Source organism: Marmota marmota, unplaced genomic scaffold, assembly GCF_001458135.2.
Source record: "Marmota marmota marmota unplaced genomic scaffold, marMar, whole genome shotgun sequence".
Classification (NCBI taxonomy): domain Eukaryota; kingdom Metazoa; phylum Chordata; class Mammalia; order Rodentia; family Sciuridae; genus Marmota; species Marmota marmota.
In genome coordinates this window covers 35,600,859-35,617,523 of record NW_025999900.1, presented here as the reverse complement: position 1 = coordinate 35,617,523, position 16,665 = coordinate 35,600,859, and the positions used below count along the sequence as shown (strand labels likewise).

The window sequence follows — 16,665 nt, the reverse complement described above, 5'->3', positions numbered from 1 at the left end:
CACAATGATCATTTGGCAGCTCACAGAAAAACCAAAATGATTCCTTTCTCCCTGCAAAAATACAATCCTAAAGCAAGATGTGGAAGGAAGAAATAGCAGGTTGAGATAATAATAACAGAAAACCTAGGGACTTTCCTAAATGTCGACACTCAGAAGATAATAGACATCAAACAAGCTGCCACAATATAATGCTTAAACCTCAGAAACCCTTACAAAGTTCTATGTCTCCAGCTACCCTTATTCTGCCCCACCCACCCTTTCCAAACAGATGAACCAGACTAATAGGGGCATATAGTTTCGAGGTTTTTTGTACTGAGACCTAGAGTTGTGCCTGAACAGCGCAGCTCATCTTTGGAAGCGGTACTGAACTCATCGTGGAGCCACGTAAGTTGTGCAAGTTACTGTAGCTAGGTGTGCATATACCCTTAGAGTTGTTGGAGCCCAGTACTGAATGAACAGAGCTTCTTGGGAAGCTGGAAGGTTCTAAATTAGAAATCCATCATTTGTTGCAAAAAGTCAAGGTAAAAGTTGAGGGAAAGTATATTAGGGTTCTATTAAGAAAATATTCTGTGTATGCTTGGAAACTCTGTGCTAAGTCTTGGTATTGATAAGTTTTCTATGACCATCTAAAAAATTCCTAGGTCAAGCTTCTGGTTCTGACCTCCATGAATAATAAATTTGCAAGCTCTAGATCAGGAGGGTTTCTCCACTGTTTTTGAGGGAAGAGTCATGGTCACAGCATAGGAAGAAGGAGTGTTAGAAAGAAGAGAAATATTATGAAAGAGTTAAATTAAAAGGCTCTCTTTCTCTCCTCCCCCCCCCCCGCCTTGCCAATTCTGCCTTTGAGAATGTGCAGTAAATCATCTTGGCTTTCTCAAACTGAATGATCCCCAAGGTCCCACCCTAGCCTGGGTCTGCAGAGAGCAGTTACATGCTCGCTTCTTGTTAGCCCTGAATGTGGGGACTCTGCACAAGGGTCCAGGAACCCACATCTGATGTAGAAACACAGCCACAAACTTTAGAACAATAGAGACGTAATGGTGCTATCCTGAAGACAATGTCCACTGGTAACCTGTTCCAGTCTTTGGAAATCCAGGGGCTATATTCAAGTAGTTTGGCTGCCAGCAGTCAATCACTGGGACCAGGCCAGAGAACAATAATCTTTCAGATGATTTCCAAAGTGACAAATCCAATGGGTCAGGTGTCACTTCCTGCATGGTTAGACAATAATTTTGTTTATTTGAGAGGGAATAAAGAAGTGGGTAAAGGAACACGAACGTGGTAAGGCCATCTGACAACCCCAATGGTGACCAGTACTGCCAACATGGTCTCTGCCTCTCAGAGGATAACGTGAACTTGTAGGGACTTTCCTAAATGTTGACGCTCAGAAGATAATAGACATCAAACAAGCTGCCAAAATGTAATGCTTAATCCCCAGGAAACCCTTACTAAGTCTCCAGCTATCTTCATTTCATTTCCTGTTTCTTCCAGAGAAATAGTAGAATTTGGTGAGTTTTCTTAACTTTGAGGGGAGAGAGATTAGAACAATGAAAAGAAGGAGGGAAACAGAATCAGGTTGTAGCTGATTGCAGTCTGATTGATGTTTGGCAAATTGCATCTGAGCAAAAAAGTATTGTGTTTCATTTTCCCTTTAAATCATATCCACTTGAAATTCAGAATTATCTGCAGTGTTAGAATCAAATCTTGAGGCTGTGCCTTTGGGAGTCTTAGGGAAAAAGGAAATTGATGAAATTGATGCTTAGCTTCTCTGTTGGGACACTGACCACACTTCTCAAGGATGCTCCATTTGCTTCTCCGGTTTTGCCTTCCTGCAGAGATGGAGTATAATATGATGATGGGAAGCTCAGGTGGGGGAAGTGAAAATTTCAAATCAAGTCCCCAGTCCTTAAAGTTTTGACAGCAAATAATGGCTCTACAAAACTGTCATTCTCTTCTGCCCAGCTCTTTCTCTAGACTCTTGAGTTTGGGTGATGAGAAAGAGTAATCCTCATGGTCTTTAAGTTCTGTTTCACATGATTACAACACACTCCTGAGACTCAGATCTGGATCCAGAGTCAGGAGAAATTATAAAACAAAAATGAACAAGCCAAAGCAATCCCCAGCTTTTCTGACCTGCATCCACAACACACAGCACCAAAGGGATCCCCCAACAGCAACCAATTTCTTACTCAACCCTCAGGTCCTTAGAAAGCTTTTCATGAGGCTCAGGGAATTTGAAAGCAGATTCTTTATTATTGTGAGACTCACTGTGAGTGATGGGCAGAAATTAGGTTTCTAATCAAAAAAAAACAGCATTTGTAACCCAAGAGAAGGGAACCAGAGAATAAGAACAAGACTGTTGCTCAGCCCTCCTCTCCTTGGCATAGCATTCATTATAATAAATGCCAATATCCAGTGCCCCATCTCTACACCAAACTATAGTGTTCTTCTTGGAGAGCCCTCTCAATAAGTTAAGTTTTCCATCTTGAAGGCAGATAACGGTCATCTAGCTGACAACTTTCCCTTCCTTATCTCAACTCTGTCCCTGAATCTTTTGGATGGGGACTTGGAGCTCAGTTTCCCATCAGCAGTTCGACTATTATTAGCTTCAAAGGGAACTGAGACTCTACTCAACCCCTGGCCTCATCAAGGGCATCTTTGTAGTTCTATGAGCTGCCAGGTCTCTAGGTTGAGACACAAGACTGGGGAGGCAAGGCGCAGATGTGTGAGTCCAGGCCCCAGGACCAGCCCCAGGCTGGTTACCCGTAAGGCAGTGTCACAATGTGCTCCTGGGACACCCGACAGATGTTTTTTGGAACTGGCACCGAACTCTTCGTGGAACCCCGTGAGTTGATTTTTTTCCCCTATATTTCTATGAATAATTTGAGCCCTGGGACTGGGGCTGCTATCCAGTTTATGTAATAAATTATAACAAGTAGATTAACTTGTCACTAGGAGATGGTATGGTACAGAGGTGAAGTGAGCCAGAGTGAAGACACTGAGCCACTGAAGAAACTCTGTAGCTATTTTCAATTTAAATATATGTATACTAAAACACAGTCCCCACTTACCACTGAAATTTTCAGTGTGACCCAGAAAATAAATCTGAGAAAAATTTTTTTTTACTAATAGTTGGAGCATTCAGGTACAGGCAAGATAGTGACAGGAACACTTTGGCACAAATTCTCCAGGAAGTTGCTTAATCCTAAACATATCCCTGACTAATATGCATGCCTCCTTGCAAATCACAAATGTTCTTCAGCTTGTGAGATCTTGGGAAAAGGTGGTTAGCTTGTTAGAGTAATCAGGTACAGCAAACTTTCAGAATTTAAGTGAAATTTCATATTGGCAGACAGGCTTGAAATTCTGAGTGATATTGATTACAGATGTTGTGATTCTTAGAGGACCAGGAAGATTCTTAATGTGAATCTAAAATAGAAGATATCTAATATCATAAATTAAGAAAAACTGTTCAGGAAGGGTATATACTTCTTCTGTATTATTTGCCAACACATAATCTTAGCATTATATTATTACTCATAAAAAAAGAAAGTACAAAAACAAAATAACAATTGTCCAAATTGACTCTAAACACATAGTGAAATTTAGTTATATTCATGGAACAAGAAGAGACACTAGTTTCAGAAGATAAACAATTAAACCTTTTGTTCAAATCTTACATAAGAATAAATCTTGTCTTAAATTTTATATGACTTCAAATTTTTGTGTAAGTCAAATATAAAGGCAACAAGGATACATATGGCAACTACATTGAGTGCATTGTATTTATAGTTAAAAAAGAAAGGTTCAGTTCATTCAGAGAGACTTTTCTTTGGTTACCATGATACCAAGTAATGAATCAAATAAAACACTTTTCTCTCAATTATTTTGAACATATAGACATTAAGTTAGAAAGAGAATCTGAAGAAAAAAATGCTTTAAAAACTCAGTGCGTTATGTTCTTTCTGAAATGCTGAGTAATAGATTCAGAGCTCAGTATCATGAGTGCATGAACTTCAGAAATCTATCTTGTCAGCTATATTACATGGTTCAAATTAATTAAAGCCAGGTGTGATAGTGCATGCCTGTAATGCCACGGACTCAGTGGGGCAGAGGCAGGAGGATCACAAGTCAAGCCAGCTTTGACAACTTAGTAAGACCCTGTCTCAAAATAAAAATATAAAAGTGACTGGGAATGTAGCTCAGTGGTAGAGCGTCCCTGGTCTTAAAACCCAGTACTGAAAAAAATTTATTTGAAATCAATTTCCCCAACCCAAAGTGATCATTGGCAACTGCCTGATTAATTTAGACTTTTAAATCCTAAGCAAGCCTTTATTGTCCAAATACATCAGACTAGGATTGGGTCATCCTTTAAATAACCAAGAAGACAGTGTTGGAATGTTTTGTTGTTGCTCTTTGGGGGGTTGGTTGTTTGTTGTTTGGGTTTTCTTTTTTATGGGCAAATATCCTTTCTAACTCATAATTCCCTTGAAAACCAACCATTCTACATCTCAAACCCAAGGCAGGATGGTGAACAAGAAATACCACAGTTGCAAAGGAAGGTGAGTGGTGAGGCCTGTGGTTTCCAACCGTTAGCACTAGGGTTATCCGTTTCTGCTATCAGGGTTTCAGCTATGCAAGAAAACAGAACAGTGAAGGTTTTCTCATGCAGGTTGAAAGCCAGTTCCAGGAAAGCCCTTTGAAAAAAATCCCAATCTCCCCTTTTGTCTAGAGCTAAAGCCAAAAAAGGATGAGTTTCCAGCCCTGAGTGACTGGAACAGAATACAGTCTTTTGGCTGAGCTTCTTGGCAGAGAAAAAAAATGGAGAATTTTGATAGCAGTAATGAGGGGGTTTCCTCTGAACAGCTTATTCCCTAGAAAAGCCCTGAACAGCCAAGTTTATCTACTAAATGATGCTCAGCAGGAACTTCCTGACCAGCAATCACTCCCTCTCAACCAGTTGCAATCAGGAGATCTCTTCTAGTTTCACAGTCATGAGCCACACAGCAGAAGCTCAAATCCAGATTCTGGGCAGAGCACTAGAAAAATCTTTCTTTCTCTGTCTACACATTCACCATCAAGACTTTCCTTCTAGTAATACCCAATTTCTTGCTTGTAGATCACAGAAAAAAAAAAGCACACTAGAATTCAACATGTTTTTCATTGGATATCAAGAAGTCAAACACTCCAAAATTATCAATACTAAGCCATATTCATAAGAGCAATTAACATTGAAAATCAGAAATGAAGCTTAGGATTGAAAATACATCCATATTGCCATGCTCAGGTTGATTTTCTTTCCTAACTCCAGGTACTAGCAAGTCTCCTTTTTTAGGAGATGGTATGAGATAGCCTACGAGCTTCCAAGTTTCCATGGACACAAAATTTATCACAATTCAGAAACTTCAATAAGGCACAGTGTGAAAAAAAATCATTACTACATTTCTCAAAGCTTCAAGACTTTCAGTTTTAAGGAAAGAAAAAGATGCATACACAGAGTAGCAGATAGATGATAGTTCAAGGTAAGGCATGAAAGAAGACAAGGCCAGTAGGGGACCCAATTACTGGGACCAACATTCCACAGCTCCTCCTAGAATAAAACAAGAAGAAATGGGCTTAAGCTAGTTTTATGCCTGTAAGTACTTTCTGAGAATAATAGTTGCTATTCTCTGATTAAAGACTTAAAAGGGATTTCAGAGTAGTCAGATCCTTCCAAAAAAATAAATATACAATACTGAAGGCAAAGAGATATGCCACTCAACTTCAGCAGATCCTTTCCAGTCCATAAAATGGGGATGACCCCCGCAGTGACTCCAACACTTCTATTCTCAGAGTGTCTAAACCCATCATACAGACCTTCTCAGACTCTTGATTCTTCAAGTGACATAATGCATAGCATAAAAAAAAAAAAAAAAAAACTAACCCAATCTCCCTCCAAGGGTCTTATGCATTTAAAATAAACCTACTGAGGTAGGCACATATGTAGCCTGAACTCAACTGTCCAGAGGATTGATTAAAAAGTCATAGATAACTGAAACCCAGATGATCCAGAAACTTCTTTGTAGTTGTTATTTTCTCTCTCTGCTTCTAGGCCTATCTCTTAGCAGCTCCTAAATAGAAGTCAAATTAACTACCTTTCATTTCTTTTCTCTAAAAATCCCAGACCATTAGCAGGATGCAGGGAGCTCTGGATTGTAGTGTTGGGCCCCAGGAGAACTGAAGTAACCATCGCTGTTTAACTTCTATAAAGTTGTAATTCATCATCTCATGCAATAATTTGATGATGCTTGCAGAAACTCAGCCTCCTACCAAACCATCCGTTTTCATCATGAAAAATGGAACAAATGTTGCTTGTCTGGTGAAGGATTTCTATCCCAAGGATGTAAATATAAATCTCAAATCATCTAAGAAGATAGTAGAATTTGACCCTGCTATAGTCGTCTCCCCCAGCGGGAAGTACAGTGCTGTCAAGCTTGGTCGGTATGAAGATCCAAATTCAGTGAGGTGTTCAGTTCAACACAACGGTGAAATGGTGCACTCCACTGAGTTTGAATTGAACACAACTTCAGTTGGTAGGTATCTGGCTTCAAGGGACTGGAGATTGTAGGGAAGGGAAGTTGTGGGGAAAGAGAAGTTAGAGATTGAACTCTGGACATATCATCTTCAATTTAGCATTGTGCTGGGGAAAAAAAAAAACTTAGAGTGCTCATCATTGAGTGGGAAGGAAATGCTTGCATCCCTAGGTGGGATCTAAGATAAAGTCTCATCTCACCCCATCTCTGCACTTCAACCATTGCACCATTCTTTTTCATACAAATGACTGTCCTGCTACTATGGTCTGACATTGAAGTTTCAGGTGCAATTTGCTCCAGCAGTAAATAGGGCAGCCCAACCTGTCATGGGATTAAGAATTCTAGCCTGTTAGAATATGCCAGGATGTTGGCCTTCTGGTGCCAAAAAGCCCAGAACAGGAAGTAGGCTGGCTGGGTAAACAGCCATAGGACCTTAACTAAGTTATGCTCCCTGGTCCTCAATTTATTTACCTTAAGTCTCAGCTGCTTTTAAAATACAAAAATCCTTTGAGGGGCTGGGGCTGGGGCTCAGTGGTAGAGGGCCTGCCTCACACATGTGAGGCACTGGGTTCGATCCTCAGCACCACAGAAAAATAAATAAAGAAATAAATAAAGATATTGTGTTCATCTACAACTAAAAAAAATTCTTTTAGTTTAAAAAAAAATCCTTTGAGTCTCTCAGTTGCCAATGTAACCTTGACCACTGCTGTTTGTTCCAGATAATCAAAATGAAGTGAGTCCTAAAAACAATTCTAAAACTTCAGAGAGCTGCCATAAACCAAGAGGTAAGTTCAAGTCAAAGCACCATTTTCAGAACTGAGGATGGAAGTAAACTCTGTAGTCCTCAACTGGGACCAAAAAGCATCAGATCACCAAAGAAAATAAAACTTGTCAAAAGAAGGGAAAGCCAGTTGGTTGACTTCCCCAGCACAGCTCGCCTGGCTGCCAGTATGGGTTTCTAAAACTTGCCTGGCTGGGTGGGAGCAGCAGCCTGAGGTCCCTGGTGCTCTCCTGCTCCAAGCAGAACTTGCAGAACAGAAAGAACTATGGTGATTTGGGGCAGGCTGGCATCCGTGTTGTAGACCCAATTTCTAGGAGGGACATTAATCTGTTGTAAAGCCACCATCTTCATTCTTGTTCCACCACAGTGCATGCTGAGAAGGTGAATACGATGTCCCTCACAGTGCTAGGACTACGAATGCTGTTTGCTAAGAGCATTGCCATCAATTTTCTCTTGACTGCCAAGTTATTTTTCTTCTAAGGTAAGAATTAGCTGCTTCTTATTCCCACCTCCACCCAAGTTATACTGTACGTAGGAGAAAGAGCTTTAGACATGGTAAGAAACCAAGAAGCCCTGGGAAGGGAATAACACATAGAGACGTACTTAGAATTAACAAGGCCGGCCATCTCAGTCACTCAGTATAACATCCCTTCTCCTGTTATCCTTTTATTTTAATCCAGACTCAAAACCTGTTATATATTATAAGGTATTTTTTTCTTAATATGCCAGCCAATAACTACCACTTCCACCCCTGGGAGAAAATCAAAACTAAATAAGGAGAATTAGTCTTTTTAACATTATTTTGTTTATTCAGCCAAGGGATCATGGGTTATTTGCAAGGCCATAAGTAGAGCTCCTTCACCTAAAGAACGTTCAAGAGTGAACATGCACCCCCATTAGTAGTGAAAAGTCACTGTTAGCTACCCAGCATTCACACAAAGTCAAGGCTGTGATATTAATTATTTGCCTCTTACTTGCATCCATTTTCAGGCAATCTAGTATATGTTCAAGCCTGGGACTAGGCTTGAAGCTCCCATCTCTCATTCTTTTTCCAATAACCCAAATATTCACCAGTCCCAGCTCCTATTCTAGGAACAACCCTAGACCTAGAGTGTTGGGCTGTTCTGCCCCAAACAGTAAACATACCCAGTTATTCTCAAATGGGTGTGCATCCCCACCTGCCACTTTACTAACAATCCCAGGACCACAAGCAGCAAGGGTATATAAGTAGTGCTATTCTAGGAGTCAGAAGACCTGAGTTTTAGTCCTACCTTTGTCACTAACCCACTGCATTACGTTAGCTAGGTTCCTTCACCTCTGTGGACCCAGGTTTTAAGAATGACTGCAAGATAGCAAATGGGTTTCATGACTATACTGAGTAAGAGTAGATGGACTATTGCTGTGTTTAGAAGAGATACGTGACATGCAATCTATGAGCAATGTCTGCAGTGATACAGCAAATACCCTCCATCCTCAGGTAATCAGTCCTACAACTCCTTCCAGACTCACTGACTGTGGTTCTATAACAACTTTCCTTCACTTGCAGGCTGACTGGCACGAGGAAGCTGCGCTCCCAGAAGGAAACCAAAAGCTTGCGAAGACGCTGTCTCCTAGGCTTCGGCCTTATTTAAACTGCTGCTAATCAAACCAATTTCCCGTTAAAGGCAACAACCCCACTTCATTCTTAGCCTGGTAGAAAACAAAAGTCCTGGGAATGGGAGTTTATGGTCCTAACTATTTTACATGCTGCTTTATACAGTGACTGAAAGATATAAAAAATATATAGGACCTATTTTATTTTATTCCTATACCTGATAAACTTTGAAAATGATCTTTCATTCCATTTTTACTTTCTTTAATTCAACAAATAGAAAGAGGGGAGCAACAGGTCACCAACTCCATTCCCCATGAGGAAAATAGGCCAGGAGGAGGAAAACTGGTGTCCCTTTACCTACACAGGGAAGGCTCTGCTCAGCCCAGCACTAGATTTGTCCCAAACCAGCATCCTTGTGTTCCTCTCCTGTGGTTTACTCCACCCTCTATATTCACACTAGAGATTTGACATGGCAGTAAGGGGTGGAGGGCCAATTTCAGCACTTTCTGCTTTTCCTGGTACTTTACAAATGAAATTACATTTGACTTCCCTAATACTCTCTAAGCAGGCAATGGGGTTTTAAATTCTCATCTAAATACTCTCCATTCTATTAGCAAAGATCAGAGTAAAATACAAAGGAAAGGCACTTCTTTCTGTTAACTGATTTAACATACATGGACTGACTCCCTCTAAGTCTCAAGCACTGTACTGAGAGAAGATGAATAAGATATGGGGCCTGCTTTCAAGCAATTCATTATGCAAGTGTGTTTGGAGTGAGGGATAGGAGTGAGACCTCTATTTTCCCTGTTTATCGACATATATGTATATATATATATATATATATATATATAAAATCTTCTGCCTGTCAATCTATACCCAGGGAATTTGAGATCATCGGACAGACACTGATTCTTTTGCATGGGCCTTTAATGTTGCTGGTTTTCTGCCTTTTGTCTTAGCCCTCATCTCAGTTGCATTTATTAAACAGCATCATGTGCCACCTCGCCTCTGGCTTTATTCATTGCAGACCTCTGTGGGGGGAAAGTCAGATCGTGTAAACTCACTATTAGTCAGCCAAAAGCCAAACTGCACTTATAGGTCACACCACAGCTTCCTGGGCCCCAAGCCCGAGGCTCATGCCTGGGGAATTCAGCCCTGAGTTTCCTGCTGCTGCTGCAGCTGCTGTTAGAGCAATAACAATATCTGAGCCCGCAGTGTGGCATTGAGACCTGCAACTCCCACCTCAGCAAGGTCACAGCTTTGTCCACATACACAAGCTCAGGTAGCAGAGCCCTAGCAACACAGTACTGTGGTTCCCTCCTCTTGTGTGTGTGTGTGGAGTGCCAAGCAAGCAGTATGCCTCTCCAAGAGAGTTTACCTCACCAATAACTGCCCCTGCCATCACCAACTGCAAACTCCCACATGAAGTCTTCACAACCCAAAAGAAAGGAGGCCTAGCACATTAAGAGACAATAGGCTTAGGATACCTAGATGGATACGCCAGGTCCAGGGAAAAACAAAAGATTCCATGCAACTTCCCCCTGTATATATAAAGAATGCCTGTTTCCAAAGCATTCACTCCTGTTACCTTGTATAACATGAGAATATTTCTCTGAAGTTGCTAGGAATGAAAAATGTATCCTCATTTTACAGATGAAAAAAAAATTGTCCCCTCAAAGAAGTAAGTCCTTCGTCCAAAGTCATTCAGTGAGGCAGGGATACAGCTAGGAGCACAACCAAGACCTCAAGACTGTTAGTCCAAAATTTCTGCACATTGTATCCCAAAATGAGGACAAGAAATCAGTCTGAATATCAGTTAGACTGCACTTTAGGACAGTCCTATAGTCCCCATCCTTTAGCGTATGCACCAGAAAAAATAAAAATAAATTAAAAAATAAAATATATATATATATCCTAGTACATCACAGGACCATGGAATTTTTTCCACTTGAAGGAGCCTCAAGTAAAGATTTAAGGTCAGGCATTATGGTGCATGCCTGTAATCCCAGCAATTTAAGAGACTGAGACAGGAGGATCACAAGTTTGAGGCTAGCCTTGGCAACTTAGCAAGATCCTGTCTCAAAATTAAAAAGAAATAAAAAAGACTGGGGAATATAGCTCAGTAGTAAAGTGCCACTAAGTTCAATCCCAGTATCATAAAGAAAAAAGAAGAGATTTAAGGAAAGAGCCAAGGAACATTTGTTTGCCTTCAGATCTGGGGCCACTATGTATGCTGGTTGAGTGATGCACTCAGTAAGCAGCAGAAAAGAAGCCCCAGGAGATGAACTACTTGCCCAAGGCCTGTGGCTCCCTCACCCCATGCTCTTTCCATTGTTCCATATAGGGTTACTCTCTGCCTACTATCTTCTAAGAGCCAGATAAACTGCTGCCCAAACTGCCCACTGCTAAAGCCTCCTGGGGTGCACAGCAGGAGACAGCCCTAGACTAGACGGGCACCACAGCATCCCTGCCTGTTAGTAACCAGCTATAAGGCACTGGGAATATTTGTCCCCCACCTCTCTAGATTTAGTGTATTTCCTGTAGAACAATGTCTGAGGTCTCTTCCATGTCTAGGATTATCTCTACTAACTCCAACAGTTCTTTTATGACAGAGAAGCCAATAGAAGTAGAGGGAGGAAGGACTGAGCCCCAGGGACTGAGGATATATCTATTTCAACACCAACAACTCAGTTTTCCCTGGAGAACATGATGTCTCATGGGCACAGCACTGAGCTCCAAACTCAAGGCCTTGGAAACTGGAATTCCAGGATTTGGAGATAACTGTGTAGGAGAATCTGATGATCTTTATGAAAGAAAAAACATGTTCTCCAAATATGGTAAGTAAAATGGAGGTATCAGAAAATATCAAGGAGAAATAAGGTGGCTGGATATAACAAGATGCAGAAAGAAGGGAAATCAAGAAAAAGTTTTTAAAGTAAATGAATTTTTGGTCCAATTTGATTCTTAAAGTGAAAACAGACCAATTCGTAATAATAAATCTAATGACAGAGGTTAAAATAAAGTACTGCTGATGACCTCTCCTTAGACTGACTCTTCACCTGTGCCTTTCTGATCCTCCTCACAGCAAACACAGCACAGACTTGGGGACCCAAAGATAATGCTCCCTCAAGCCTGCAGCTCTCCCTTGCCAACACAAGTCACTCAGATGACAAAAGCCCACTGAAAAGAAGTGGAAGAAGCTCTGCTCCTCACAGGCCAGGGTGTTTCTGTGGACGTGATCAGGTTTTTTAACTGGTCAGTAGTCACTTTAGGACACCTCTAAAGACAAGGCTGGAACACAAAATGACCAGGAGAAGGATGCTAGCTCTAGGTCGTGGCCCTCCCTGAGAGGTAGCTCTGCAGAGCTGTTCCCCAGAGGTTTGTGTGCAGACTTCCTGGGCACCTGCATCACCGTGGGATTCACAGCACAATAGTAAGTGGCACTGTCTTCCAGCCTCACTTGGGACATCACCAGGTGGAAGGTTTTCTGGGTCGGACTGTGCTTCACAAAAAATCGGCCTTGAGCAAAATCTGCATATTTAGATCTGGTGTTATCCTTATAAAGGATAAACTGAAAGGACCCCTCTGGCCTTTTTCGGTACCAGTACAAATCTGGATTTGAGAAGCTAACATCATAAGTGCAGAACAACATTAGCTCCCTGCCACTTAACACCGTCTGGTCTTCAGAATTCTGGGTCACCTGATTACACAGCATGCCTTTGTCTGAAAAGAGAAGAAATGAGAAAAAATAGTGAATTCTGTACTCCCCGCCACCAAGACCACTCAAAACCCCCAGCTCAGAGGAACCCAATGGGGAGAGACAAGAGAAAGACACAAATGAAGGGCAGAGGCAGAGAATGACTGCAAAACCAAGTTTCCAAGAGAAACAGACCAAGCCTTTGCAAGTCAGAGAAGGAGAAATGGGAGGCCGAACAAGAGGAGCACCAAAAAAATGAATCCACTTACAGAAAAACAAAAGGCTAAAGCCCACAATAAGAATCATCTTTTTTTCATGTCAGGGCAGAACATGTAGAGTAAAACAGGGTTCCTGAAATCTCTAAGACCATCTTAAGGTTTTTGGCAGGAAGGGGCTGGGAGGGAAGTGAGGGAAGCAGGCAGCCCTGAGGTCACATGACTCAATGATTCTGTGGCTCTGAGGCAAATGCCCCACCAGGGGAACTGGCAGTTGGTGATGTAGGTCCCCCTCCAACCTGAACCAATTTTTGACAGCAAAAATGAGTTACTTTAAGATATGAAGGGAAAGGGAGAGAGAGAGAGAAAGGAAGAGAAAAAGAGGGAGAGAGGAAGGAGAAAGAGGGAAGAGAGAAACTGCGAATTCGGTGATCACATGCTTGGATATCCCATTGCTATAAAAGTAATTTATACTCCATTTCTGCATCTTCTGGTCACAGCCTGATACATCAGTCCACAAATCACACTTTGAGCAGCTCGTCTCACAGTACCTGGCACAGCAGTGAACACTTTGTAGAACTCAATAAATGAAGCAAATGAATGAGTGCCTTTGTAATACTCAGGAAATGGAATAAATAAATAATTCCCTGATTCCCTTGTGTAAAGAGGGAGAGAAGAGGATTGGACAAGATTGTTTCTAACATCTTTCCTAGCCTTGGAAAGCTTTGACTGGGGTGCCTGGAGTAGTGCCCTGATCCTGAGAGCCCTTGGCAGCCCACACTTGGCTCCAGCTGGAAAATTCTCCCCACAGCAGAGCTTCCCGGTGGGGGACCTGTCATAAGCAGGTTACAAGCTCATAGTGGCTATGGGCCTGGAGTGGCTTGAGCCCCTGAGCTTGCCCCTTGTGGCCATATGCCACACAAATTATGGCTCAACATTTGGAAAGCACTGCTCTAGAAAAGAAAATCCTCACTCCCCAAAACCTAGGAGTATTCCTAGGAGTCTCTGTAAGAGTTCCTTTGTCTCCCTTTTTCCCCTATAGTCAACTCATCAGTAAGACTTTGCAGTCCTACCATAAAAATATCTCTCCAGGCAATCTGCTTCTCCCATCTCCACAGCCACCACCTCCTGCAGCCATCATCATCTCTTATGGGGACTGTGATAACAACTCCCTAACTGGTTCCCTTATTTCTGCTCTTGTCCCTGGGTAATCCATTCTCCGAGTCTTTATAAATTGCAAACCCATGACGCCAGCTGGCCTTCTTTTCCTGGACCTCTACAACCTGCAAAGATCCAGCCCCTGCCTGCTCTCCAGCCTTGCCCACAGCTGCTCCTTTCTCTCACTCCCCTTCAGCCGTGGTGGCCTTCCTTCTCGTCCTCTTCGGGTTCACCTCTCTAGCTAAATCTCTGGTCCCAATTTTTCTCAAATATCAGCTCAAAGAGGCTCCACCAGTTGCTCAAGTAAATTAGCTGCCTGCCCCACCATCGTCACCCTCAATTACATCTCTGTTCATCTTTTCCCACACATCGCCATCTGAAAAATAAAATATTTATATATTTATTATTTCCTTCTTCCATTACACTCACACCATAATATAAGCTTCATAAAGATAAAGACCTTGTTTAGGTTTTCACTGACATGTAGATAGCCTCAGCCCCCAGGCTTGTGTCTGCCACATAATAGACAGTCAATAAATATTTTTGTAATAAAGGAATACAACTTTATCCACTTAAAAACTCACCATAGGCACAGCTAATGTTGCCAGATTTAGCAAATAAAATACAGGGCACCCAGTTAAATGTGAACTTCAAATAAACAATAAAAATTTTAGTAAAATTTAGAATGTGCTGTATTTGGGACACAGTATGCTAAAAGAATATTAATTGTTTATCTGGAATTCAAATTTCACTGGAAATCCTGTATTTTATCTAATAACCTTATGCATGGAGAATTCCAAAGTAAATAGCAAGTGAGCCAAAGGACCATCCAAGGGGCCCCTGGATGTGGAAGAGGAAGGTTCACCTGAGCAGAGGCTGCTTGTGGCAGGGTCCCTTCCACAGAACTCAGTCACTGCAGGCAGAAGTATGTTTCAGAACTTCCATCTCCCAAGCCCAAGGACTCTGCTCAGTCCCCATCCACAGTCTTCCAGGCTCTGGAAGGAAACAATTTTCAAGCGGAACTGTTACTCCTCTTCTAACTGCCCAACTCAGTTACAGCTGACCAAATCCAACAACGGAGACATGGGCTTCATGGGCCTTCACATACAGAGGGATACATCCTGTCCCCTAATTCTTCATCTGAAGTTTCAGACACTGAGCCTTGCTTGGGGTAGCATAATCGAGATTTCCCTGCCCTGGTGTCCTTCCAACATTTTTTGAAAGGTGTTCCTTCAGTAAGGGCACTTTTAGGAAGGTCACACAGCATCATGGCCAAGGGGGCTTCTGGAACCAACCTGGTTCATATCACATCCAACATCTACTTGCTTTGTGATCTTCAACATGACCTAACCCCCTATAAAATGAAGATAACAATAGCTTTTACCCTGGACTATTGGGAAATAAAATGAAAGAACACATGCAATGCACCCAGAAAATAAATTACTTTGAGTCTTAGGTATTGCTGTTGCTATTGTCATTTTATTAGACAGATAGATATAGTTTCTGAGCATTCTTCTCATCAAAGCTACTCACAGAAAAGCTACTGAATAAATCTAAAATATAAAGTTGTAAAACTTGGCAAAAGACATGCTATACCAATCAATGGTAAAGAAAAAGAAAGAGAGACTTTGCATCTTCAATTTGTTGTCAATACATAAGCACATTATCATGGAGTACTGTGCTCCCCAGACCTGAGCCAGATGTGCTCTTCCCAAATCCCAGAGAGCATTAAGAGCATAAGAAATGGGCCTTCAAGCCTATTGTTCTTAGGTCTTCCAAAAGTTGCAACTTTGGTATGACTGAGTGACCCCAAAATTCAAGGATGGAGAGATCCTCAAGATATGGTAACCACTTTTACTTAGTGCCCTTCAATATCTCCACCCCTTCTCCCTTAACCATATTGATATCTGCAACCTGAGATACCAGGTATCCTGCAGGCACCATGTCCCACTTGAAGCAAGACTGCCTTGTCTTAGCATAAAATCACCACTTAAGAAGGGCTCTGGGCTTGCGTAGATATATGCAGTTTTCCTCACGTTAGGCTTTTTCTTCCCTCGACCCGGCCGTAACCAAAGTTGTCTGTTGCCTCCTTTTTTTTCTTGCCTCCAGGAGTGGGTGGAAAGACCTGAGAGACACAGTCTGGCCTTTGTGAAGATGCTTAATAATCCGTATTGATTAGTGATGCCCCAAATCTCACAGTCGCCAAGACTGGGAAGAACCCGGAGATAAAAGCGCCTTGCGTGTGGCAGAGAAAGTACCTTCACAGACATTGTTTTAAATCACTCTCACAAAACCCTGAGAGGCGGACTTTGGATTACCCTCGTCTTAGAGAAGGAAAAGGTGACGCAAACTAAGTGGCATAGTAGACCTTGTCAGAAGTTAGTCCCGGAGGAGAGAACATGGCGGCGAGAGGGGAGGCAGCGCTTTCAGTACCTCCTCAACAACGGGGTCAGAGAGACGCATGGATACGCTTAGATACGACCTGCTGAGAAACTCCTAGCAAAATTCCACTAAAGAGAGATCGGCCGGGAATCGGTAGGATTTTTGGAGGGACAGTCTGCGCTAGACGAGTGAATCTCCGCCACGCAGCGCAGAGGTCCAGACCCGCCAGCCGCTGCCCGCGCGACTCGGCGACTGTCGGCTGCCTG

At 42.1% G+C, this 16,665-nt stretch overlaps 1 protein-coding gene and 1 gene segment (V, D, J or C); both read left to right on the top strand.

Moving 5' to 3' along the window:
- LOC107148310 (T cell receptor alpha chain MC.7.G5-like) overlaps nucleotides 1–16,665 on the top strand; it is a 282,213-nt gene that overhangs the window by 185,842 nt on the left and 79,706 nt on the right. The gene's annotated exons all lie outside the window — the stretch shown is intronic.
- Nucleotides 2,467–9,947, top strand: LOC107148320. The segment is given in 5 exon segments: nucleotides 2,467–2,845; nucleotides 6,294–6,572; nucleotides 7,292–7,357; nucleotides 7,721–7,834; nucleotides 8,900–9,947. Coding segments are annotated over 4 exon segments (522 nt in total).